Genomic DNA, 25,274 nt, shown 5'->3' with positions numbered 1-25,274 from the left:
CGAGCAAAAAAATGGTTTCACTATCAACTCTTGCCGTCCCAAAAACCTTTAATGACCTTGAATGAGATTTTTTTATAACAACAAACTTTTTGTTATGTGGATTCATTGTTGGGAAACACGCAACTTCCAAAAGCCAAACTTATTCATGGGAATTGAATTGTTTTTCATAGACTCAAAGGTATTCTTACAAATTTAAATTAATCTAATCCATAATTTTATTGTTAATATTCATACTAACTCTTTCATGATCAAACCATTTCAGTTAATAACCATTCAAGCGTTTATCCCGAAACACTTTCTTCCTCGCCGAATCAAGTATTGGTTCATATTGGTTTAGTATTGTTTTTGGTTTACTAACCGGTTTAGGATGGTCCTATTGTAAATATAATATAAGTTGGTTTAGCATATATTATGTTTAAAATAACTTAAATTAAATAATAATAATAATAATATGCTTAAAATATAATTTTAGAGACTTTTCAAATATAATTTACAGAACATTATAGGTGATGAATTTAATTTATTAAATTCGTTTATTACTTAAAACTAAGTTTTTAAAAAAAACGTACCGAGTTATAAATATTAATGATGGATTGGTGAGTATAACATGAAGACAAAAATATAAATATCTGATTTTCAAGATAAGAAATTCAGCTTTTATTCAGATACTCAATATATAATATCTTAAATTATTTTTTAAAAAATATACATAATTTATATATTTAGATTAATCTTCCAAACTTAAACTATTATATTATATATGAATAATGTTTTTAAATAAAAATAATTTCTGATTTAAAATAAAAATAAAAACAACAAATGTTTATTTTCAAATAATGGATGTAATTTACATTATAATATCATTTAACAAGTATCAGATACGTTTTGATATATCATTATTTTCTATTTCCAGAAAACAATAAATTGTTAAACATCAATATCATCTAGGTTAAGTATACGAACAACAAAAATTCAAACATCACAAAAAATATTTACATAACCATTATAATACAATAATTTAATCAAAAATACAATTAAAAAATATTAAAAAGAATAGTTATATACTTAATATTTGAAAATAAAAGATATTTTTGCTAAAATTGTACTTACCTGGCCAAGGAGATCGACCATCATTTTACGGATCGATCGAATGTTGAGCATGTGGTCGATCCAAAAATACTATGCAGTTTAATAAAATCTCTAAAACATTTATTCCAACACTCAAAAGATAGTTTTGTTAAATATGATAACTAGATAGCCAATAAAATTACAAAAAAATATTTAAATAGTAAAAAATATGTTAATTTAACGTGTTAAAATTTAAAAATAAATTTTAATTATGACATGCATTTTAACATTTATATAAATATAAATCATAGCCTAAATATAAATAATTTAACAACTTCAATTAGAAAAAAATAAAAATCCCGGGCGTAGCCCGGGTTAATCCCTAGTGTAATATAATGGGTATTTATGCTGGCACATAGTAAAACTGACGACACTACATCTTTTCCGCTATAATTTTTTCTTCTAATTACGAGTGCAAAATTTAAGAAAACAAACTAATTATACTCTTTTAATTTTGTTTTAAAATACCATTAATATGTAATAAATTCAGTTTAACCGATCATCATAAAAATTAATTATTTTTAATTTTGTACAAAAGTTATGATAGCTTATAAATGAAACACAAAAATAACTTAAACACTTATATCATAGGATAGCTCAAAGTAATAAGTAGTGATGTAAATGCAGCCATCAACATGAACCATTTTACAAACCCTTGCTTTGGTGGGGAATGAATGAATAGTTTGCATGGTTAATCTTCATGCATTAAGAAATAAGTTTAACATTGTAGCTATATATTGGAGGTATTATTAGTAAAAACCATTGTAACTAAGAATATTCATATGAGAACATATGAGATGTTCTCCCAACTCAACCCTCCTCATTCCCTCTTCATTTTTTTCATAAAAAAAATATAATTATCCTCACTGTCATTTCCGTTGGTTTGTGCCCTAGTGTGTCTCTCTCTAAGTAGAGAAGTGAAGAAGGGTTACGTCTACCGGTCGTTGTCGTTTGCCATCGTCACAACTCACGAGGATTATGATATCTTCGCCGACAAAATGTGAAGAAGAGGCTGTATACTTAACACGTCTGTTAAAGTATGTATACGCAGAAAACTCTCCTTAGATCTAGGTCTTATTTTGTTCCTAGGTCTCCATTTTTATCAAATTAACAAAAGAATATAAATGATCTGACGGCGCTTCTGGTTTCGATGTACGTTTGTTTGTATTACTAGTACATATCTGGCAATCAAAACGAAACTAATTAATGCTGAAGACGCACAAAAAAATAAAAATGAAGAAAATAAGAATCGCAACAACAAGATATCATTGCAAGATGTATATCGATGTATTCTGTTGTTTACTTTACAGTCTCCGTACAATAGTTTTCCATCACAAAAATATTTAGACCATCTAGATTAACTATTAGTGGATAAAACTACCAATTAATAATGATAAACGAAAAAATGCATCTAGTAAAGGTTTGTGAAAGTGCACAATATTTCAATACATTCTACACCGATTTGAAAGATTTATCGACCTTTTGTGGTAATGATAATTTAATTAATTAGAAAAGCTGGAAGGACTTGCAAGAAAGTAGTATAGTACATTTAGATTACGAGGGTGAAGTCACTAGAGAGAGAGGGCCCAACGAGAAGTGACCTTAATTGTATACCATCTTAATTGGCCCGTTCAGCATTTAATCTCATCATCAAGAAAACATAAGCACATGCATGCACTTGTACTAATAAGGACCCGTTTTATTTCTTCTTCTTTTTTTGAATAATTTGAAAGTTTCATTTCGCTTATTGAAAACAATTCTTCATAATAAATGAATTATGCCCATATTAACAGACATGGACGAATAACCTATGTTTGTAGGTTATATAACCTATTTTATAATCTAATATTACATAGTCAATTTAAAACAATAGAGTGGAAAACAAAACAAACTATAGTAAAATTAAATTAAATTAAAAAGGCTGACATGAAACATAAAACAAAGTTCTAACAAATACTATTATTTATTTGAATATCATATTTTCTATTATTTGATTATTAATTAAATCACATTTTAGAATCTAATTAGATCAATTATATTAACTTCTGTTACTTAAGTACCTATCTCTATGTTTTCTAAATCTTAATAAATTATTCATCCCTACTTATTTTGAATTATATTTACTTCTTACTGTTTTTCTATTTTTCCTTTTAATTAAAAAACAAAAGCTACCCATATTAAAATCTGATAATGTTGATTGATTGTAGTTTCTACTTAATCCTCTTATTTTCGCATATTTATGCGAACAAAGTTTTAATCCATGTTTTTGTTTATTGTTATTCTAATTTTACTATTTGCTTGCCTCATTTGCTTTCCCCATAAGGCCATAATGATCATTTGATCGGTGTTATATGATTTGTGGTTAAGAAAAAGATTAAACTTAGAAAAGAAGGCAAACAAATATCTAAAGATTGATTAAAAATGAGAAAAGAGCCCTCGAACATATGGTTGATTTTCTCTATGGCACAATCTAATTGGTAAGATAAGAGAGAAGAAAAGACATAATCATAAATAATTTTGATAGATTAGTGTGGCCAAAAGCAAAATGATGTCTAACTTTTCTTGTGCTTTGCCATATTAACACCATTTTCTTCTCTTTCAAGTTTCAACCAAGGGTCCTTCAATGAAAACCTATCTTACTTCATTTGTCTCCCTCTATGTTATGTGTCGGTTTCCTATTGTTTATCCTAATTCATTAGTTATCGTAATTAGTTAGAGTTGTCTAATCCATTTTTTTTAGAAGATATATCAATTGAAAGTAATGAAGTCAAAACCCTTTTCCTTCTCCACAAGACCACCTTTTTCAAATTTCACTATCCAAGTTTAAGGACACATTCATTGAAAACTTATCGCACTAAAAATTCCGTTTGGTGCAAATATGTTCGTGCGGTCTGAGGTAGACAGAAACCCCCGCCCATTTATCTCACTGAACTCTTCTAGATTATATTATGCAAAGCTTTTGAAAAGACTAGATAAGTCATAGACTCGTCAGTCATAGGTGAGAAGTTCCTTTATATTCGTTTTAATGTCAAAAGACAAAAGATATCTGAGAATCTATATATTTGCTATATATGGAAGTTGCTTAAATAGCATCGACGAGAAGTAGATAACTTCTTTGTGAAGTGAACTAGACAAAAACGCTCTAAAAGGTCTCTAACGAAATGGGCTGACAAGCCCATCACACTTGTTTCACCATAAGTCCATGCTTCACCTTTTCTTTTGTAGCTACTTTAACCTTCGAAAAGTTTATTTTTAATATACGAACTTTCAAAACTAATGTTATTGGAAATATGATTTAGTCATTGAAGTTCACAAACATATAGTATTACCAACATCAAATTTTTCATTTTAAAATAATGTTACAATTAACAAGCACAAATTACAGACAGCAGAAGCACCAAAACACTTTTTTATCATGTAATGAACACAAATTTATTTTATGTATTTGCGGGTTTTAGAATTGATTTGTTTGAATGCTATTGATAATAATTAATGCATCAGTGCGTAAGTTTGTGCTTATGTCATAACGATCCACAAAACTGATCAGAAGACGCCTGTTTTCTCTTAATCGGTCTCAAGCTATTGTTGTCCTTTGTCGTCGTTTGATCTTTAGTACCACCAGATAAATCTCTAGTCGAACCATCATCACTCTTATTCATCTCCGCCGTTGAAGAACCAAAGAAACCACCAGCAGAGACACGTGGAATAGCCATGGCCACTGGTTGTTGCATCCCGGGAACCTGGAACTGTGGTCCGTTGTTAACAGAGGGACCTCCACGGCTCATATCAGGCAAGCCCATTGCATAAGGCATTCCCATGCCCATCGCCATTGCTGCTGCTTGGTAATGATGCCCCATACCCGGTGGGAACATAACCGGTGGCATGTAGTAACCAGACGCCATTGACATGAACTGAATGAGATTATTTAGTTAGTGTGTTTTCTTTTAATCAGTTCTTAAGGGAGTAGCAAGAGTGTTACCTGTACTTGAAGTTGAAGTGACTTTAGATACTCGATTGCTTCATCTAGCATCGAAGCTTTGTCCACCTTTTACAACCAAAGAAAGCTTTCAAGTTAGTGAAGCTGATAGAATACGAAAAAACTAGTTGCAACAATATAATCTCTTACTTCACAAAAAGTGTCATGTGGCACATTTTATAGTTACCAAAAAAATGTCATTTTACAGTTTCTGTACAACATATGCTTTACTTTAATCTTAATATTAACTACAAAATACATTGATCTTATAAATAAATTTATTTTTCTCAAATACTATATGTTAAATAGATATAATTACATAGGAAAATAAATGTATTTCAGTCGATTGTCTGATTATCTATGAAAGTGACACTCTTTGCGAAACAGAAGTAGTATAAATGAGAGAGAGCCTAAACCTTGTTGCAGTTTGGTATGAGTTCTTGAAGAGCACGCATCTTCTCGTTAATCCTATCACGCCGTCTCTGAAAATTTCAGGACAGTAAGTCTGTTACCAAACAGAACAATCCTTTTTTGTAAATTTTGGACATTCACTCACACTCACTCACCCTTTCAGACAGATTATGCACTTCAGCCGAGCGGCTTCTCTTTGAACCAATGCCTGTTCGAGATGGAGCTGTTTCTTTTCTTCCATCTCCTGATTCTCCCTCAACATCCTACTCAAACAATATTGAACAAGAGAAATAAACAAGATTTCAAATGTGCATCAAATGATAAAATGAGTATAAAAACTTACTTCACTATGACACTCAATGTCCTGAACATCCAAACGCTTTCTTTTTAAAGGACTTTCAGAAGGTCCATCGAGACTATTACCAGACCCAACAGAAGAACACACAACAGCCTTTTCACTCTCTTGCTCTTTTCTATTTGAGTCTTCTGAAACTAAGCAAGTCTTTTGGTTATTATCCTTAGGCTCGTTGAGAACCTTGTCTTTAGCTCCAAGAACTCTGGTCTGAAACACATTCGGCGGGCTTTGAGGACTCTTCTCTTTAGAGACATTATTAGTCTTAGCCAAAGCTGCCGTGCGTAAGAAATGCGAAAAGTTGAGCAAACCAGGCTTGTTACTAGTTACTAACGGTTCCTGTCTCTGAGTAACAGGATCTTTAGCTCTACCGGTTCCATACAGAGAATGTGAATCAAAACCGTTGAACTGAGATGAAGAAGCAGCCGGAGCTGATTCATCGCCATTGTTTCTTCTCGGGAAAGCATCGCTCTCTTGCTCGTTGACGGTAACGGGAGAAACATCATGCAAGAGATCAGAGCAATATCCATCAAGGGATTGATGATGAGGATTCAGCCACGGAACCAAGTCATCGTCTTGGCTCAAACCGGTCATTAGTGAGGGTACTGACATTGGGATCTCGTCCACCATCGTGGCCTTGGGGCCAGTTCCGATCTCTCTAGCTCTTGCTTGATGAATAGATTGTGGTGGTGGGATGTTTCTTGATCTGCTCGACTGGCTTTGAGTTGAGATCTGACCGTTTTCCCAAACCAGCTCAACAACTTCATCCACGGGTCTGTTTGTAAGAGAAAAATAAAAAGAACATGACACTGATGAACTCGAAACAAGACAGTCATGAAGAGAGAGAAGTGAATGGACTCACGGAGAAGTGTTCTCGTCTTGAGCATATTCAACATTAGCGTTGGCGAGCCGGAAAAGCTCAAACAGAGGCATGGTGGTTCCCTTACAGACAGAGACTTGATCCTGAATATAAAAAGGACAATCTTAAGATCAGAAACAGAGCTCCCAAATTTAGAAACTTTAATTCCCAAATTAGAAAAAATATATAAAGAAATCAATGTCTCTGTCAATATGCAATTATAAAAAAAGAAGAAAGATTCATATAAAAAAATTAATGCTAATGATTAGTCAAACGAATTGTTTAATCACAGATTAAAAAAAAAACAGAGTACTCGGAGCTAATTAATCAGCTGGTTCAGCTCTAAAAGACACAAAACAAAAAAAAATCAAATCTTTCGTCGTGTTCCCTCGATCCTAACAGGAACCCACAAAAACCCAGAAACAAAACAATCAAAGTCGAAATCTAACACTGTCGCTGACCTGTGAAAACAGAGGGGTACGGTAAACTGAAGAAGTCGAAGCTGGCGGCGACGAGAGAAAACGAGATCCTCGAAGCATTAAAGAGACATCAATCCAAATGCAGAGTGTGAATCGAGAGAATAGAGGAGAAGAAGACTACATAGAGAGAGAGAGAGAGAGAGAGAGAGAGAGAGAGAGAAGATGGGGACCGAATCGTGGCACGCACTGTAAGAGAGGATTTTGATGAATTTTCACAGTCTCTGAGACGCTTCTCTCGAACACTCAACTTTTATCGTCGCTCGAATCATTAGCTCTTCTCTTTATACTCTGTTTTTGTTTTTTCCCTTCTTTTCCTCTATTTTTTTTTCTTCTCCCAACTCTTACAAACTAATAATTAATTATTTTATAGCATATGGGTTTAATACAATTCAAGTAACTGATGCTTTTATACAAGATGGTGTTTCTGCATATGTACCATATGGTTATAGAAAGAAACTTAAAGAGAAAGGGACCTAGAGGGTCATGGTTGTTATTATTGAACCAAATTGCCTCTCACTGACCCACACATCGCCTGTCTCTGTTACATGGCAGTGGCACAGTCCTCTGCATTATTACCATTAATTCATGGTGTGTCTACTACTAATACATGTGAAATATAATAGTAGTATAAGTATGGTATAGAATATGTTATCTTTATCTTAAAGTGACATGGGCCTGTAATACACTAAAGTCGTGTGATGTGAACATTGCCAAAATAAGAGCATCACACACCAAGTGGGGGTTGAGCAACCCTGTCTCTATTCCTTTATCAATCTTCATAACAATAATTAAAGATTTGACTTTCTAATCATTACTTAAGTCTTTACTATACCAATCATCCTTAAGTCTGGGGACTAACTCATCTGGTTCTACTTACAATACAATAAAATGTACTTCTGTTGTCAACTAGTTTTGAAATTTAAACTAATGAAACCAATCATTTGCTTATTAACAATTCAGATTTTGTCTAATCATGGCATGTGTTATACACTTACTCACACTGATTCAAATTCTTATCGCATATCTTTTATCTTACAATCTAGTTCTCCCTTCTTATATGTAAAATATATATTTTTTGCTAGCGACTCTTATTTTTTACTAAACTATCTACAAAATCTCTTAAGTCTTAACATAACCTTGTTTGTATGTAAATGTTAGCATCTTCTGGTTTATTTCTCGTTTTAGTTGAGTATATTTTTTTTTCTAGCAAGCAGTCTATTGTCTAATATGAAATAAAATCAAATTGGATAATTTCAGTCATGCATGTCAATATGGATAATTTCAGTACCGTATTTGGAATTGCATGGAGCCATGGACCATTAATTATTGATGTCATTGCTGTAGTTTATCCCTATCTTAACGTAAAGGAAAATATTTTGAGTAAAATAATAAAAACTATATAGACCCAAAAACAACCCATCCAAGCAAATATGGTAGGCCGATAATCAAAATAATGACAACACCCTGTCCCCCGCAACACGTTTTGATATCTCTTACTATAAGCAATATAAAGATACGCAATTACAATCTTTTCTCACTATCATAACAACTTAGAAAAAAAAATATTTTATGTTTTTATGGAATTGGCCATTCATCAGCTTATATGGTCGGGTACGTGTTATATATACATATCAAAACGTCGCTTTACGTCAACACAAAAGCAAATCTGTTGGAGGATCTTTAGTGATAATCATAATCCAAAAACTTATTCAGGACGATGGTGATGGTGATGGTGAAGGTTAAAACTGGTGACAGAACACTCGAGACACGCGGTGACTGCTGAGAGAACTGGCTGTGACTAATGCTATGACAATCAAGCTAGATTGATAAAAGTAGAGAATGTGCTTCCTTTGATGCAAAATGCTGACCAGAACAGAATATTTTGAGAAAGAAACTGCTAGTGTATGTATGCAATGTATACAGATAATATCTTTATGCAAAATGCAGTGAACTTCAACACGTTGACACGCATTATTTGCTGCGTCTTTATCAAATATGTCCCCACTTCCTTGGACTGTCCAAAAACTAATCAATACCAACTATAAACCAAACCAAGTTAATTCTGTTTGTGAGTTCAATGTATGAGATCGTATAAAAAAACCAAGCCGACATTAGTTAATATCTCTACCGACGACAATGTAAGATTGATACTGTGCTTCTTCAATAATCTTGCTGATATTACAAAAGCACGAAGCTAAATGTAATACATTGGTTTTTTTTTTTTTTTTTTTTTTTTGAACTTAATGTAATACATTGGTTCCAAAAAAAAATCCCATAATACCATTAGCATAAGGAATAAGGATGATGTAAGTGTTTTACCAAAAATGATGATATAAGTGAAATTCAGAAGGTTTTTAAAATAGACCAAAAGATACCAATAGTGGCAGTTGAATGTAAAGTCAAACGTAATAAAGAAGAAAGACGAAAAGATTCAAATGTACAATAAAAACTCTATAAGTAAAAACTCTATAACTTAATGCACATTATAAATTAATAAATTGGACCAGTTTAAAATATGACACCAATTTATAAAAATTCTATGTAAATATATGGTCCCATTAACACTATAAATTAATAATCTATAGGGACATTTGCTAAAACCAACCCAAATATTCAAGTCAAATGTAAAAGTGTACCCCACTTTCAGTCAAATGCAAAACCAACCTAAAGGAGTAGTGAAAGTACTATTTCACCCTTATGACCAAACAAAAAACATAAATGTATTTTACGTTTCTATCCTTTGGAAGTCTACACGTAATAAAAGAAGTCTACATATATATAGACTTCCTACGAAGTCTACTTTATAGACTTGTTTTGTAGTCTACACTCTAATTTGGTCTACTAATTTAATTTTGAAAATGTATAAAAATAATTATTGTGATATTTTTAATTAATCATCAATATAATGGATAATATGAAGTAAATAAATTAAAATTTCATATAATCGAACAATTTTGAAGAATATATACTAATTTGGTTATCATGTGCTAGACTATGTTCATAGTTTAGAAACAAAAGGTTCTAACATGTTATGTCTTTTAGTAGTTGATTTCATAGGGTTAGATTTTAGATTTTGTTTTTTTTTTGTTTTATTAACTTAAATCTGCATATTAATGTTTAGTAGTTTATATTTTGTATAAATGAGACTTTTTGATTATCAAGCAAAACATTTAGGGTTTGATATTTGTGGTTTAGGGTTTCGTAGACCTACAATAAAGTCTATTTATCTGAAGACGTCTTTTTCAGTCTATATTTTTCAATTTGTTTTACAAAAAATCATTATATTTAAACTAAGTTAAGTTCCTTAAGAATAAAAAAGTGAAATCATATACTATAACTATTAAAAAATAAAGAAATAAATTTAATAAATCATATATTAAAATTATTAAAATAATAAAGAATAAACAACAATAATTAAATTATTATAGTAGACTTCCAAAAAGGTCTACTATGTTATAGTAAGATCTACTCCAAAATTTTAATTTTAGTAGACTTCAAACGAAGTCTACAGTATCGTAAATTTTAACCTAGTTACATTTTTGTCTCCCTATATAAACAAAATTTATTCAATCTCTCTCTAAAGTGGCTGCACAAGTTCTTAAAACTCTCTCCCTTCTCTCTAAAACTTTCTCTCTTCTCTCTAAAATTCTCTCAATTGTTTCTAAATCTCTCTCATTATCTTCTTTCTCTCTAAAATTTTCTCAAGTCTTTCTCACAATATTTTCTTGTCATTTTAGATATTATGATTCATGGTTTTCATCTTCTCCTTTAAAAAATGTAAGTTTTAGATCTATAGATTTTAAATGTGTATTTTATGTTTATTTCTCACAATATTATCTTTTTTTGGTAGGTATTATCACTCATGGATTTCATCATCTCCTCTAAAAATGTAAGTTTTAGATTAATAGATTTTAAATATGTATTTACATGTTTATATTCAAATAAATTTATAGATCAAGCTCTCTACATTAATTTGCTACTAGTTTACCTTATAAATTATATTATGTAAAGTATTTTCAGATTTAAAATTATTTTCACATTTCAAAATATATAGATTTTTTCAGATCTGAAAATTATCAGACAGTGTAGACTTCTAAAGAAGTTTACTAAAGCTTGCAGACTTCATATGAAGTTTACTAAACCATAAAGTTTAAGCAGACTTCATTGGAAGTCTACAAAAATATGACTTTAATTTTTTTTCTATGTTTTTTAATAATTTTATCTTATTTTGCAGGTATTTTCTTCCATAGTTGTTCTCTTCTCCTCCTAGAAATGTAAGGTTTACATCTATAGATTTAAAATATGTGTTCTAGTATTTATATTCAAATAAAGTTACATATTAAAATTCATATTAATATGTCTTTAATTTATAACTATTTTGTCTATTAAATCATATTTTTAAAAGTTTTTTAGATTTAAACTTATTTCATATTTTTAATGTATTATTTTTCAGATCTATTTTTTTTGATAGAGTAGACTTCATTTGAAATCTACTTAAAACTTACGGCTGGTAGACTTCAAATGAAGTCTACTAGCCTTGAATTTTAAGCAAATTTCATTAGAAGTTTACTCAAATATGATTTTAATTTTTATCTTATTTTTTAAAATTTTATTTTATTTTGCAGGTATTCTCTTCCAATATTTTCAAATCATCTTCCCAAAAATGTAAGCTTTCCATATATTCATTATAAGATATTTTGTGTTTATAATGAACTAAATTTATAGATTCATACATTATCTTTTTGCTTTGTTACAAGGATGACAAAAAACCATTTTTGAAATATTTTCCAGAACAAAGTATTTTCAAATTTTCTAAATGCACACTTTTAAATATGAAAATTTTCCATTAGTGTAGACTTCAACTAAAGTCTACTAAACAATAACTTTACGTAGACTTAATAAAAAGTCTACTAAAATATGATTTTATTTTTTATCTTATGTTTTTCTCATAACTCTATCTTATTTGGCAGGTACTTTTTCCAAGACTTTATTTGAAGCATCAAGATTATGAAAAATCAAACATACTCAAGAATACTTTTTAATATATTGCTCTGTAATAACTTTCATAATAAAATATTAATTTTTAAATAATTTTTTAATGCATAATCTATAAACATTGTATTCATTTTTAGTTGTTTTCACTTGTATGATATTATTAATTTTTTGTTAGATATCAATTTTTTCACAAGATCTAACCAACCAAACAAGTAAAACCACCATAAGCTAAAATAATAACTAACACACATGTGAGAAGAAGAAAATCTATACAAAATTTTCCCAAAAATTTTCAAGAATAATACTAATCAAAACAATTTGCAATAAGTATCAAGTGTATAATTATAACACATTAAATTGTGAAATTCATCCAAGACCATTAAAATTTTACTAACATACACTGTAAAATAATTAAATCATGAAAAAATATGATGAATAATACACAAATACACTTTTAATAGAATTTACGACGTAGACTTCAACTGCAGTCTACATTTGTAGATTTACAAAAACGTCTACACTTATTATTTAACATATAGTCAATCCAAATTTTTTTAGTGTATTGGCGCAGGCTTGATACACAAAGGCGTACAAAGTGTGTCTTAGATAACTCGATCAAGTTCCGTACTTGTCGATTATTCGTGACAGGCATAAGAGGAGTATATTCCTATTCGGAGTCATTTGTTTTAAATGATGTTTGGTAAGGAATAGGTTAGCACCATCTTCTCAATTTTGTTGTCCAGATCATAATCTTCTTGTGTCATTTCAAGAAGTTTACCATGTGTACAGCCATCATGCACAAGGAACATTCTTCAACCTTTCCGATTCTTCATCTTTTTCGAATATTTTGTCACCCAAAATGTCTTTGGCCCATACTTCACACTCGCTCTAAGTTTCCAACCACATCCTTGAACACGACACTTAGCCACATACAGAGTTTTTGTTGTCTTATATGCTGAAAATGTAAAATTATATTCCACAGTCACCGACTTCAGCTTTGAAACAAGCTCAGCCTTACTAGCAAAACTATAAACGAAGACTTAGAAATACGTCTACAATTATTAGCTAACAACATTGTCAAATCAAATGAATTATACCTTCATAATTATAAAAAAAAAATTATTTTCAAAATCACTCAAACCCATTAGGATTAACTAACACACACTGTCAAACAAAAAAACTAGAAAAAATTTAATGAATAATACACAAATTCACATTTTTATAGATTTTTCTATGAAGACTTAATATTTAGTCTCTGAAGATGTTGACGTTCTTTTCAGTTTACAGACGTAGACTGTCAAATAGGTCTACTCTTTGGGTTGGTTTTTGCAATTGACCATTTTACGGGTTGCTTTCTATAGTTGAATAAAAGTTGTAATTTTGTACATGTAGACTTTCATTTCAGTCTACAATTTAAAAAGGTTACTTTTTGCAATTGACCAGAATTCATCCAAGATTTGACTTTCAGAACTAGACTTCATATGCAGTCTACATGTTTGAATTTTTTTGAAAGAGGTTAGTTTTGCAATTGACCAAGTTTGACTTCAAATCAGTAGATTAAAATGAACGTCTACGGGTGTGTAGACTTCTTGTGAAGTCTACTCTCAAATCCGACGGGTTGGTTTTGCATTTGACCAAAATAAAAAAGTAGACTTTATACGCAGTCTACATTTTTTTTTTAAGATAAGAAGACTGCATATGAAGTCTACAATTTAATAAATTTTTGATTGCTTTTTAAACTTTTTGGTCAAACACAAAACTAACCTATTCCACGAAGTCAAAGTTTTGGTCAAATGCAAAACTGACCTTTTATAGACTTTGTTGGCAGTCTACATTTTGTAGACTTCCGTTGAAGTCTATTTTGAAAAGTCAAAAGTTCGGTCAAATGAAAAACTAACCTCTTTTAGGTAGACGTCTTAGTAAGTCTACCGAAAGTTTTATTTTTGTTGTCAAAGGTAAAGACGGAGACTACTGGGGAAGTCTGCGTTAGAAAAAAAATTTGTCTGCTCAATTGCAAAACTAACCCGTGCGTTGACAAATAGACTGCATCGTAAGTCTCCACGGAGGCGTAGACATACAAAACAGTCTACCGTCGCGACACAGATCTGAAAAAGAACGAAAACCATGTAAATAGTTACATTTTTCATGTGTAAAGCTTGTTTCCAACCTTTTCAACCGTCCAAACTCCAAATATGAGCAAAAAGAAGCATCTTTAACGATTCACTAATGAAGAAACTCGAAAATATGAAGTTTGTGATTATGAAAATGATAGTTATGAGAGTTTTTTAGATGGAAATGTAGAGGAGATGAGAGAAAATGAAGTTTTTTGGGTTATAATGAGAAAAAAAGTGGTTGAAAATTGAATTCTAGAGCTTTAGAGCTCAAAAATGGTGGTTCATGGTGGTTGGAAAAATTGATGATGATGGCATTTTTGTAAATAAGAAGAAATGGTTAGGGTGTATTTGATTTTTTGTTAATTTCGAAATTAATAAAAAAATAAATAAAAATGGCAATTTTGTGAATAATTCAAAAACATAAAGATAGTATGGAAATTTTATTGATGAATAGTATGGACAAAAAAAAAGGGTTGGTTTTGGATTTGACTTGAAAATATGGGTTGGTTTTGAAAAACACCCTAATCTATATGTATATAAATTTTATATAAGTACAAACAAACTATTATATTGTTTGTTATATATTTACAATGGAGTCATCTTTATATTTTTTTAACATTTAATATATTTTGATGAGGTTTAGTAAAATTATATCTAAAACTACATTTATATAGAATTTCAAAAATTTAATTAATGTATATATATTAAAATTAAATATATTTTTATTTTAGGAAAAATATATTTTGAAATAGAAAAATATAAAAAATAAATCTTTGGTAAATTAATAACTTTATAAATTAGTAAAATATCAAAGTCCAAACATCATTAATTAGTTTATAGAGTTTTTACCGTTGAATCTGATTCATCGGCCCATTGAAATCTTACGTTTTTGTACATTTCATCGGCCCATTTGTTAGCTCCTTTCTCTCCGTAAATCAGAAATAGAAGCCCAATAAATCGAGCCCATTTAGAAAGCCTTTTAGTAAGAAATCGATTTTAGCTTTCTCTCTTCCTCTCGATTGAGTAAACCCTAATTTTCCCCCAAACCGCAGACAGAGACAACCATGAACCTCCCCTCCTCCACGGCGACCTCAACTTCGGAGTCGCCTGATACGGCGGCGGGGGCGATTTCCCCGGAGACGTGCGGCGGTTGCAAACGCCAAGACTCCTGGGTCATACACTCGGCTCGTCTCCGCGGCATCCTCCGCTTCTACTGCACGCACTGCCTCCTCCGCAACCACCCGGCGTCGTTTTGCCCCACCTGCTTCGCCTTCTACGACTCCTCCCCGCCGCACCAGTCCCGCCGCGTCTCCTGCAACGATTGCAACTCCGTCACTCACATCCACTGCGCGGGAGACGCCAAGTCCCCTCCTTACCGCTGTCCTCCGTGCCGCGACCCCGACGGCTTCTCCTTCTTCCGCCCCACCGTCGACGAAAACGGCGCTCGGTGCATGGATAAAGCCCTCTCGGAGGCCTTCCTGTGCGCCGCGAAGATCGCGGCCTCGTCGATGAGCAAGGCCGTTACTTTCTTCAGAAGCGAAGCTGAGCGGAAAGGGAAAGATGCCGCCGTGGCGAAGAAGAGAGCGCGGGAGGCTCTTGAGGACGTGCTTAAGCTCGACGAGAAGGCTAAGTTGGCCGTTTCGAAGCCCTCCGAGAATAGAGATCAGAAACCGAAACAGAGTCCTGCTTCGAATGGTGGTTTGAAACAGGTTGAGAGCTCTGCCACAGCCACCGCCCAAGTCAAGAAACCGAGTTCGTCTGTAGTGCAAGTTAAGCAAGAGAAGTGATTGCTTTTGAATGGTATCAGTGAATAACTTGATGTATCTTTTGTCTTGTTTGTGAAAAAAAAGGTTCAAGCTTGGCATATTATGTTTCGGGTTTTAGTGTAGATTTGTGTAAGTGGTCTCCTTGTTTTTTCAGTTTCTTTTTGGGTTTGTTTGCTATGTGTAGGAGTATGTGGAACAGTGTGAAAGTGTTAGATTTCTAATTTTAATTGCTTCATCTTGTGTCTCTTCGTTCGTCGCTTTAGAGGTTTTGTCTTTGAGGCTTTCATTGGTATCTCTAAGAGCAGTTTGAACTCAGCAGCCAAACTCTTCACTTTCTCAACGCATAGCTTATGAATCACTGTTTTTAATCGCCTTAAAGCAAGATCAAAAATATATATTCTAATTAAGTATATATATATATATATGGTCTATTAAGATTGGAAATCTAGATGAGCAAGACTAAACACATGGAAAAAATCGCTAAAAAGATTCACCATTAGCTGCATGTACCACGAGTGTTTTGACTTGATAAGATTAAGAGGCAACATCTCTGGGGTTTAAATACATCCAGTAATACATGTTGTAAATACATTTATGAAACATGATCATATTCTCATAAGAGACATTTGTCTTTGAGACTAATGATAGTATCTGTAAGGCTGGACTTGAGAGGAGTGAACTCAATTCCCAAATTCTTCACTTTCTCCACACACACTTCGTAAATAATTTCTTTCGTCATGATGTCTTTCATCTCACTTTCTCCATTCCTAAAACAAAGTCAAATGATCTTACACATTCGGTAATAATACCTTTGGTTAAGTTTGTGATGATTGATTAGCAAAGATGAAATGGATAGAGAACTCACATATCAGCAATACACAAATCTGGAAATAATTCACGCATAGTCTCTCTAATTTCGTATATTGTCATCATGCTTGGGCCATCAATGAGGTATCTGCCATTGGCCGAAGGAATCTCCAACGCTTTGACATGAGCCAAGGCAACATCTCTCACGTCCACGAACCTGTAGTTTATACAGTTGAAAGGGTTTTTACCATTTATCATATCCACAATGAATCCATCCGAAAAATTAAGGGTTGGTTGCAAAAGTGGCCCGATTACAAATCCTGGAATTATCACGACCATGTCCATTCCATTGTCTTTGGTAAATTGCCAAGCTGCATTCTCTGCCAAAGTTTTGGAGAGTGGATACCATAACTGGAGAAGAAAAGGAAATGTGAAAGAAGATAATCGAAAATTGATATGTAAGTATGTAACAACAAATTTAAAGGACCTTTAATTCGGTGCAGACACTTGGATCAGAGAAGAAAGTCTCGTCCACCACGTCGTTTGGCTCCAAAGGACGAACAAGAACCGCAGCCGTGGACGATGTTAAAATGACTCTTTTTACGGATGAAGTTTTCTTGCATGTATTAAGTACGTTAATAGTGCCCTTTACGGCTGGATCTATTAGCTCCGTCTGATAAATAAAAAGCATTTTGATAAATATGATTTCGACCTTTTAGAACGTTAGAAACCGTTCTGCTATTTAATAGTAAAAAAAATTGCAATTCCCACGACAAACCTGAGGATCCGTGACGATGTACTTAACGGGAGAAGCCGTATGGAAGACAGCGTCACAACCTTGGATAGCTTGCTCGAAGGAACATTCTTCCAAAAGATCTGCTTTGAACAGTTGAAGTCTTTCTTTTGCACCCTCAAGAGCAAGAAGATGTTCTGTTTTCGCCTTGTCCGCTAATGAAAAAAATTGTAACATGTATGTCTTCAAAATGCAACTCTACAAGTCTTACTGACTGGAGAAAATTAGAAATTATGTATATTTAGCTATGTAAGTAAAATAGTGGAAACACTTTAAGAAAAAGAGTGGAAACACTTAAAAGCGTAGAAGTAAATAAAAAATTAAGTATATGTCTCGATATTTGGAAAAACTGAAAGTCATTTTTCAACAAAACACAATATATATTATTATATAAATCTTGGTTTTTCAAAATTATTAATTAATATGATTACGACATGTTCAATAAATTTTTAAGATTGTATATCCAATTTAGTTCTTCAGAATTGTTAATTAACATGATTGCGACATATGTCAATAAATTTTTAAAATTGTGACATGTGTAAAAAATATGATACAAATTTATTTTGTTTAGAGTTTAAAAGAGATTTAGAGAAAAAAAAATTTCTCACATAATTTTTTAACTATGAAGTTATTATGGTACATAAGTGTGAATATGATGGATGTGTTTCGACGTATAAGACAAAATATATAATTAATTAAACATATTTTTTATTAAAATTAAGTTAGTTGTATAAAAAATTAAAAGAAAAACTAATTATAATTAATTAATTTTCTTTTTAAAGTATAAATAAAACAAAAATGTAAAAATAATCTTATATTTCTTATAATTAACTAACTTTATCTTTTCATAATTTTATGTTAAGAATTGAATATGAATTTTAGTGTTTTACTTCTATATGTTAGAAATATATCCTACATATTCCGTATATATCTAACATTGTAAAAAGATGATATATTCAGATAATGGAAAAGAGAAAAGGAGGGAACAAACTTGGGTTTCTAACGGTAGCCCTGACGGTGTAGCCACGGAGGAGCAAAAGCTTAACAATCCAAGAAGCTATGTAACCGGAAGCTCCGGTGACGCATACCACTTTTCCTCCACAGTTCATCTCTCGTTCAGATGAAGAGAAGAAGAGAAGTTAATTGATAAGTCTTGTAATGTTGGTCAAATACGTGTATATTAGGAGACAAAGTGAGTGGTCGTGCATCTTTTGGACTGTTTTAACGTGTTACGTGTGGATGTAATGAATTCTACATTGCTTTCGACCGTTTCATAATCTTAAATGCTAAGAAGTTGATTAAAAAAATTATTTCATTTTTAATAAATAACAGGAGTTTGAATAAGAATTGGTTACGTATTTGACACGTTTAATATTACAAATTTTTAATAAGTTTGGCAAAAGATTTAAAATATTAAATTAACTAAATATGTGACCAAACTTCTTAGAGTAGCTCCATTGGCAATATCTCGAGGGAGTATTCATTATTTAAGAAAAAGAAAAAATAGTTAAATTATAAAAGAGAATAGACAAAAGCTTTTATCGCAAAACTTTTAACAATATGTTTAAAACTTCCAACAACAGATGTCAGTCCATTATAAATAAACATAAGTAAACAAATATAATATTAATTTTCTTAGACACTATCATGGTTTCTAACCAATAATCATGCTCTTACTAGTATAGTAAGTTGGAATTTAAAAATAATTTAATCCATAATTAGGCTACTTATATTCTTTATAAAATTCATAGATGGATGAGACATCTTCAACAGTATTTAAGGTCTATTTTTTCAACGTATTTTTGGTCTATTAGAATCTAAAATCTAGATGAGCAAGACTCTGCAAACTTATTGAAGAATTCGCTCAAAACATTCCCATATGTCATTTGACGTCACAATCTACAATTGGGTGCATGTACCATGAGTGCTTTGACATGAGAGGGGCAACATCTCTCACGTCCACAACTTAAATGCATCCAATAATTACTAATATAGAAGTTGTAATACATATATTAACGTGATCATATTCTCATAAGAGCCACTTTTCTTTAAGGCTAATGATAGTATCTCTAAGGCTTGATTTGAGAGGAGTGAACTCAACTCCCAAATTCTTCACTTTATCCACACATATTGTGCAATTGACTCCATCCATCAGACCTTCTCCATTCCTAAAACAAAGTCAAAAGATGTTATGTTTCTTGGTAATCTCCTTGATTAAGTTTATGGTATGATGATTAATAAGGATGAAATGGATAGAGAACTCACGTATCATCAATACACAATTTTGGAAATAATTCACGCATAGTCTCTTTAATGTGGTTTATCGTCACACTCGGGCCGCTGATTATGTATCTACCATTGGCGGAAGGAGTCTCCAACGCTTTGACATGAGCCAAAGCAACATCTCTCACGTCCACGAAGCTGTAGTATCTACAGTTGAAAGGGTTCTTACCCTTTACCATATCCACAATGATCTCTACCGAAAAGTTAAGGGTTGGTTGCAAAAGTGGGCCGATTATAAATCCTGGATTTACCACGACCATGTCCATTCCGTTGTCTTTAGCAAATTGCCATGCTACATTCTCTGCCAGTGTTTTGGAGAGTGGATACCATAACTGAAGAGGAACGAGAAACATGTAAGAATTTATTAATCTAATTCTCAAAATTGATATGTCACAAAAAAAAATCCAAAGGACCTTTCTTTCCATGCAAACACTTGGATCAGAGAAGAAAGTCTCGTCCACCACATCGTTTGGCTCCAAAGGGGGTTGACGAACAAGAACCGCAGCAGTGGACGATGTTACAATGACTCTTTTGACGGAGGAAGTTTTCTTGCATGTGTTAAGGACGTTAAGAGTACCCTTTACGGCTGGATCTATTAGCTCAGTCTGATAACATTTTAATAAATTTGCTTTAGGACTGTTCTGTTAAATTAATAGTAAAATTTGCAAGTTCCATAGCAAACCTGAGGATCCGTGACGATGAATTTAACCGGAGAAGCTGTATGAAAGACAGCGTCACAACCTTCGATAGCTTTCTCGAAGGAACAATCTTCCAAAAGATCTGCTTTGAACAGTTTTAGTCTTTCTTTTGCACCCTCAAGTGCAAGAAGATGTTCTGTTTCCGCCGTGTCCGCTAATGAAAAAAATATAACATATACATATGTCGTCAAAATGCAACTCTACAAGTCTTACTACTGATCGATGCTTTGGAGAGGATTAAAAAATTCCGTAATTAATAGGAGTATAATTTAATCAAATGCGTAGAATTAAAGAAAAACAAAGTAGATGCTCCGTTTTTGGGAAAGGCTGAAATGTCATCATTCAGCAAAACACATATATAAGAAAAATGGTACCAGTGATAGTAAAATAAAATAGAAGTAACTAATCAAAGAAATATCAGTTTGAACTTTATGATTTATAACTGGAAATGTATTTTGGTGTTTTAGGTAAAAAGACATGCATTAGAATCTCCCGTTTATGTGTGTTCAGCTACTTTTAATCATCCCCAAGAAATGCAGTCTCGTGGCTTGGATAAGAGAGGAGGAAACAAACTTGGGTTTTGAACGGTAGCTCTGACGGTGTAGCCACGGAGGAGCAAAAGCTTAACAATCCAAGAAGCTATGTAACCGGAAGCTCCGGTGACGCAGACCACCTTTCCTCCGCCGTTCATCTCTCTTTTAGATGAAGAGAAGGGATAAGTTCATTAATAAGTTTTGTAATGTTGGTCAAATACCGTATCTATTAGGCGATAAAGTGAGTGGTCGTGCATCTTTTGGACTGTTTTAACGTGTGGATGTAATGAATTCTACATTGCTTTCGACCGTTTCATAATCTTAATGCTAAGAAGTTGATTAGAATTTTAATTCCGTCTTAGTAAATAACAGGAGTTTGAATCTGAACTGGTTATGTATCTGACACGTTTATGATTACAAAATTTTAATATGTTTGGCAAAAGAATAAAATCTAAATATGTGACCAAATTCTTCTTACTAGTATAGTAAATTGGCATATGAAAAGAATTTAATCCACAATTGGGCTACTTATTATTTATAAATTTCATAGATAGATGAAACATCTTCGACAGTATTTATGGGCTTTTTCAACGTAATTATGGTCTATTACGATTTAAAATATTGATGAGCAAGATTCAAACCTATTGAAGAATTCGCTCAAAATATCCCCAAATGTCACAATCTACAATTGGCTGCATGTACCATGAATGCTTTGACATGAGAGGGGCAACATCTCTCACGTCCACGAGCGTCTAGTTGTTATGATGCGAAATATCTGTTTATAAGAGTTGGTTGCAAGAGCGGTTCCACCCCAAGTTTCCACAACTTAAATACATCCAATAATACTAACATAGAAGTTTTGATACATATATGAACGTCATCATATTCTCATACGAGACATTTTTCTTTGAGGCTAATGATAGTATCTCTAAGGCTTGATTTGAGAGGAGTGAACTCAACTCCCAAATTCTTCACTTTCTCCACACACACTTTGTAAATGATTTCTTTGATCTCACCTTCTTCTTTCCTAAAACAAAGTAAAATGATGTCATGTTTTTTGGTAATACCCTCGATTAAGTTTATACGCCGTATGTATGATGATTAATTAGTAAGATGAAAAGAATAAGATAACTCACGTATCAGCAACACACATATCTGGAAATAATTCACGCATTATCTCTTTAATCTCGTATATGGTCATACTTGCGCCATCCATTATGTATCTGCCATTGGCCGAAGGAGTCTCCAATGCTTTGACATGAGCCAAGGCAACATCTCTCACGTCCACGAACCTGTAGTATATTGAGTTGAAAGGGTTCTTACCGTTTATCATATCCACAATCATCTCTACCGAAAAATTAAGGGTTGGTTGCAAAAGTGGGCCGATTATAAATCCTGGATTAATGAAGACCATGTCCATTCCGTTTTCTTTGGAAAATTGCCACGCTACATTCTCTGCCAACGTCTTGGAGAGTGGATACCAGTACTGAAAGAGGAAAAGGAAATTACGTGTAAGAGATAATCCAAACTCTCAAAATTATGCAAAAATCAAAGGACCTCTGTTTCCATGCAAACACTTGGATCAGAGAAGAAAGACTCGTCCACCACGTCGTTTGGTTCCAAAGGGGGTTGACGAACAATAACCGCAGCCATGGAGGATGTTACAATGACTCTTTTGACAGAGGAAGTTTTCTTGCATGTATTGAGGACGTTCATAGTACCCTTTAATGCTGGATCTATTAGCTCCGTCTGATAATCAGACACGTAACATAAGAAATGGTCCTGCTATATATTAATAAAATTTGCGATGTCCACAGCAACAAACCTGAGGATTCGTGACGATGAACTTAACCGGAGAAGCCGTATGGAAGACAGCGTCACAACATTCGATTGCTTGCTCGAAGGAACATTCTTCCAAAAGATCTGCTTTGAACAGTTTTAGTCTTTCTTTTGCACCCTCAAGTGCAAGAAGATGTTCTGTTTTCGCTGCGTCCGCTAAATAGAAAAATATAACATATTATGTCGTCAAAATGCAGCTCTACAAATGTACGAGAAAGTTAGAAAATTTCGTATTTAATAACTTAATTAAAAGGGTAGAAAAAATTTATACGTTTTTTGTGAATTGAAAGAAGTGTTATCTTTTCTCATGTCTTAAGAATTTAACCTAATTCGTTGTAATATAAATTGTTTTTCTTATTAATAAAGGTTCAAGATGTTCTCTCTAATTTAACACATCACAATTTCCAGTTTGCTTTTGTTGAGCAACTTGTAATAATGGCAGTCTCGTGGTTTGATTTTTTTTTTGCCTGAATAGTTCTTGCTTGAATAGTTTTGTTCCATCTTATCTGGTAGTGTTTCATTTTATTTATTTTACCTAACTATGGAAAATATTAAAAGAACTGAAATTTCGCTAGTGAGTATATTTATATTTATTCTGATGATATATTCAGACAATGGAAAAGAGATGAGGCACAAACTTGGGTTTCGAACGGTAGCCCTGACGGTGTAGCCACGAAGGAGCAAAAGCTTCACAATCCAGGAAGCTATGTAACCAGAAGCTCCGGTGACGCAGACCACCTTTCCTCCGACGTTCATCTTTCTTTTCTTTATCTGACACTAAACTGTTTTAGATGAAGAGAAGAAAGAAGTTCATTACTTATCACAAAAAAAAAAAAAAAGAAAGAAGTTCATTAATAATAAGTTTTGTTATGTTGTTGGTCAAATGATATATAGTCGTGTGACCAAAAAAAAAGGGGTCAAATTATATAGTGAGTGATCGCAAAGTGACGGAAGACACTTGTGTACATCTTTGATTCTTTTGGACTGTTTTATCGCGTGAATGGGATGAATTCTACTTTGCTTTTTGACCGTTTCGTAATCTAAAATGCTAAGAAGATTACTTTTTAATTGTTTTTCATTAAGTTTGAATTCGAATTGGTTACGTATTTGATACGTCTAAGATTAGATTTAAATATGTTTCGTAATCTTAAATGCAAGAAGATAATTTTTAATTATTTTTATTAATAGCAGGAGTCTGAATCCAAATTGGTTACATATTTGATATTTGGCACGTTTAAGATTCGATTTTAAATATGTTTGGCAGAATAATTAAAATATTACATTACCAAGTTCTTATTACTAGTAACTAGAATAGTAGATTGGCACTTGAAAGAATTTGACCAACAGCCATTATAAACTTCATAGATGGTTGAAACAGCTTCAAAAGCCTATATATACATCATATTATTTATCCATAAGAATTATTACTAGAACTATAAATTACAGTTAAATATAAGCATGATGTGATTACGTAAGAGACGACTGTCCTTGAGGCTAAAAATAGTGTTTCCGATGGTTTCTTCTAGAAGAGTACTAAATCCATTCTTGCACTTTCTCCACACACACACTTTGTACTCAATCTCTTTATTAATTCTTAAATAGAGTTTCAATAAAACTTGATACTGCTTATATATGGACTCATATTTTAACGAATATTAATACTTCGCGCCGATGATAATAGTAACAAACATGGATACATATACCTATTAGAACTAAATAGTTGTTCCACGGTTGTTCTTTACATCACCATTCAGAGCCTAAATAGTGAAGAAGGAGCCTAAATAGTGAAGAAGAAAAAGGATGACTCATCCATCGTGATAGTTCATTCATAAGAGCAGCCTCATTAGAGGTTTTAGACAGGTTCATGGGCTCAGTATCATAGGGCCGGACCATTAAAAATAAAGATTAAATGGGTTATTTCTCGCGACCCGCCCCTTACGAGTGACCCCGTCCGATACGGGTTCACACCACGTGTCGCGAATTGATTGGAGACGCGGCGTCGACGTCACGCGATGGAAAGGGGAGAGAGATTCATTTCTCTCTTTTGTCTCGAAAACTCTAGGGTTTCTTCCTCCCGGCGAAACCCCGTGCGACGACGATCTCTGTCCCTATTTCTCGAATTTGCTCCATCGATTCGACGAGTTATTGTCTCCTCTACTAACAGAGGTGGGTCTCGACTGGAATCTCCTTTATATTGATGTCGTTTTGGTTTCGAAATCGACTTAGGGGAAATTTCAATTT

General features: G+C 32.7%; 5 protein-coding genes across 7 annotated transcripts; 1 reads left to right on the top strand and 4 right to left on the bottom strand.

Moving 5' to 3' along the window:
• Positions 1-4,436: 4,436 nt before the first annotated feature.
• On the bottom strand, positions 4,437-8,681 carry LOC103871725 (transcription factor PIF3). Of its 2 annotated transcripts, none has more exons than XM_009150001.3 (7): positions 7,188-8,681; positions 6,730-6,830; positions 5,859-6,642; positions 5,671-5,778; positions 5,521-5,586; positions 5,108-5,173; positions 4,437-5,039 (listed from the first exon to the last, which is right to left on the bottom strand). In XM_009150001.3, exons 1-7 carry the CDS (start codon positions 7,263-7,265, stop codon positions 4,650-4,652), a joined length of 1,593 nt encoding a protein of 530 aa, XP_009148249.1. In that variant the 5' UTR covers positions 7,266-8,681; the 3' UTR covers positions 4,437-4,649. The 2 variants fall into 2 exon arrangements, with proteins under 2 accessions (XP_009148249.1, XP_009148251.1); XM_009150003.3 differs by having other exon boundaries at positions 4,522-5,039; positions 6,730-6,824; positions 7,188-8,675.
• Positions 8,682-15,189: 6,508 nt separating this feature from the next.
• On the top strand, positions 15,190-16,319 carry LOC103871724. The gene has a single exon (XM_009150000.3). It carries the CDS (start codon positions 15,379-15,381, stop codon positions 16,099-16,101), a length of 723 nt encoding a protein of 240 aa, XP_009148248.1. The 5' UTR covers positions 15,190-15,378; the 3' UTR covers positions 16,102-16,319.
• A 236-nt stretch (positions 16,320-16,555) lies between these two features.
• LOC103871723 (tetraketide alpha-pyrone reductase 1) lies at positions 16,556-18,929 on the bottom strand. Of its 2 annotated transcripts, none has more exons than XM_009149998.3 (5): positions 18,672-18,928; positions 17,666-17,835; positions 17,375-17,560; positions 16,946-17,298; positions 16,556-16,847 (listed from the first exon to the last, which is right to left on the bottom strand). In XM_009149998.3, exons 1-5 carry the CDS (start codon positions 18,787-18,789, stop codon positions 16,694-16,696), a joined length of 981 nt encoding a protein of 326 aa, XP_009148246.1. In that variant the 5' UTR covers positions 18,790-18,928; the 3' UTR covers positions 16,556-16,693. The 2 variants fall into 2 exon arrangements, with proteins under 2 accessions (XP_009148246.1, XP_009148247.1); XM_009149999.2 differs by having other exon boundaries at positions 16,568-16,867; positions 18,672-18,929.
• A 588-nt stretch (positions 18,930-19,517) lies between these two features.
• On the bottom strand, positions 19,518-21,477 carry LOC103871721 (cinnamoyl-CoA reductase 1). The gene is made up of 5 exons (XM_009149997.3): positions 21,235-21,477; positions 20,646-20,815; positions 20,377-20,568; positions 19,946-20,295; positions 19,518-19,848 (listed from the first exon to the last, which is right to left on the bottom strand). The coding sequence occupies exons 1-5, from the start codon at positions 21,350-21,352 to the stop codon at positions 19,710-19,712; spliced, it is 969 nt and encodes a 322-aa protein (XP_009148245.1). The 5' UTR covers positions 21,353-21,477; the 3' UTR covers positions 19,518-19,709.
• Positions 21,478-21,930: 453 nt separating this feature from the next.
• Positions 21,931-24,943, bottom strand: LOC103871720 (cinnamoyl-CoA reductase 1-like). Its single transcript, XM_009149996.3, has 5 exons — positions 23,672-24,943; positions 23,020-23,189; positions 22,752-22,943; positions 22,331-22,680; positions 21,931-22,221 (listed from the first exon to the last, which is right to left on the bottom strand). The coding sequence occupies exons 1-5, from the start codon at positions 23,787-23,789 to the stop codon at positions 22,083-22,085; spliced, it is 969 nt and encodes a 322-aa protein (XP_009148244.2). The 5' UTR covers positions 23,790-24,943; the 3' UTR covers positions 21,931-22,082.
• Between the last annotated feature and the right edge of the window lie 331 nt (positions 24,944-25,274).

This window comes from Brassica rapa, chromosome A06 (assembly GCF_000309985.2).
Source record: "Brassica rapa cultivar Chiifu-401-42 chromosome A06, CAAS_Brap_v3.01, whole genome shotgun sequence".
NCBI classification, from domain to species: Eukaryota; Viridiplantae; Streptophyta; class Magnoliopsida; order Brassicales; family Brassicaceae; genus Brassica; species Brassica rapa.
Note: the sequence above shows the minus strand (reverse complement) of the source record. Positions and strands in the feature narration are given on the sequence as shown.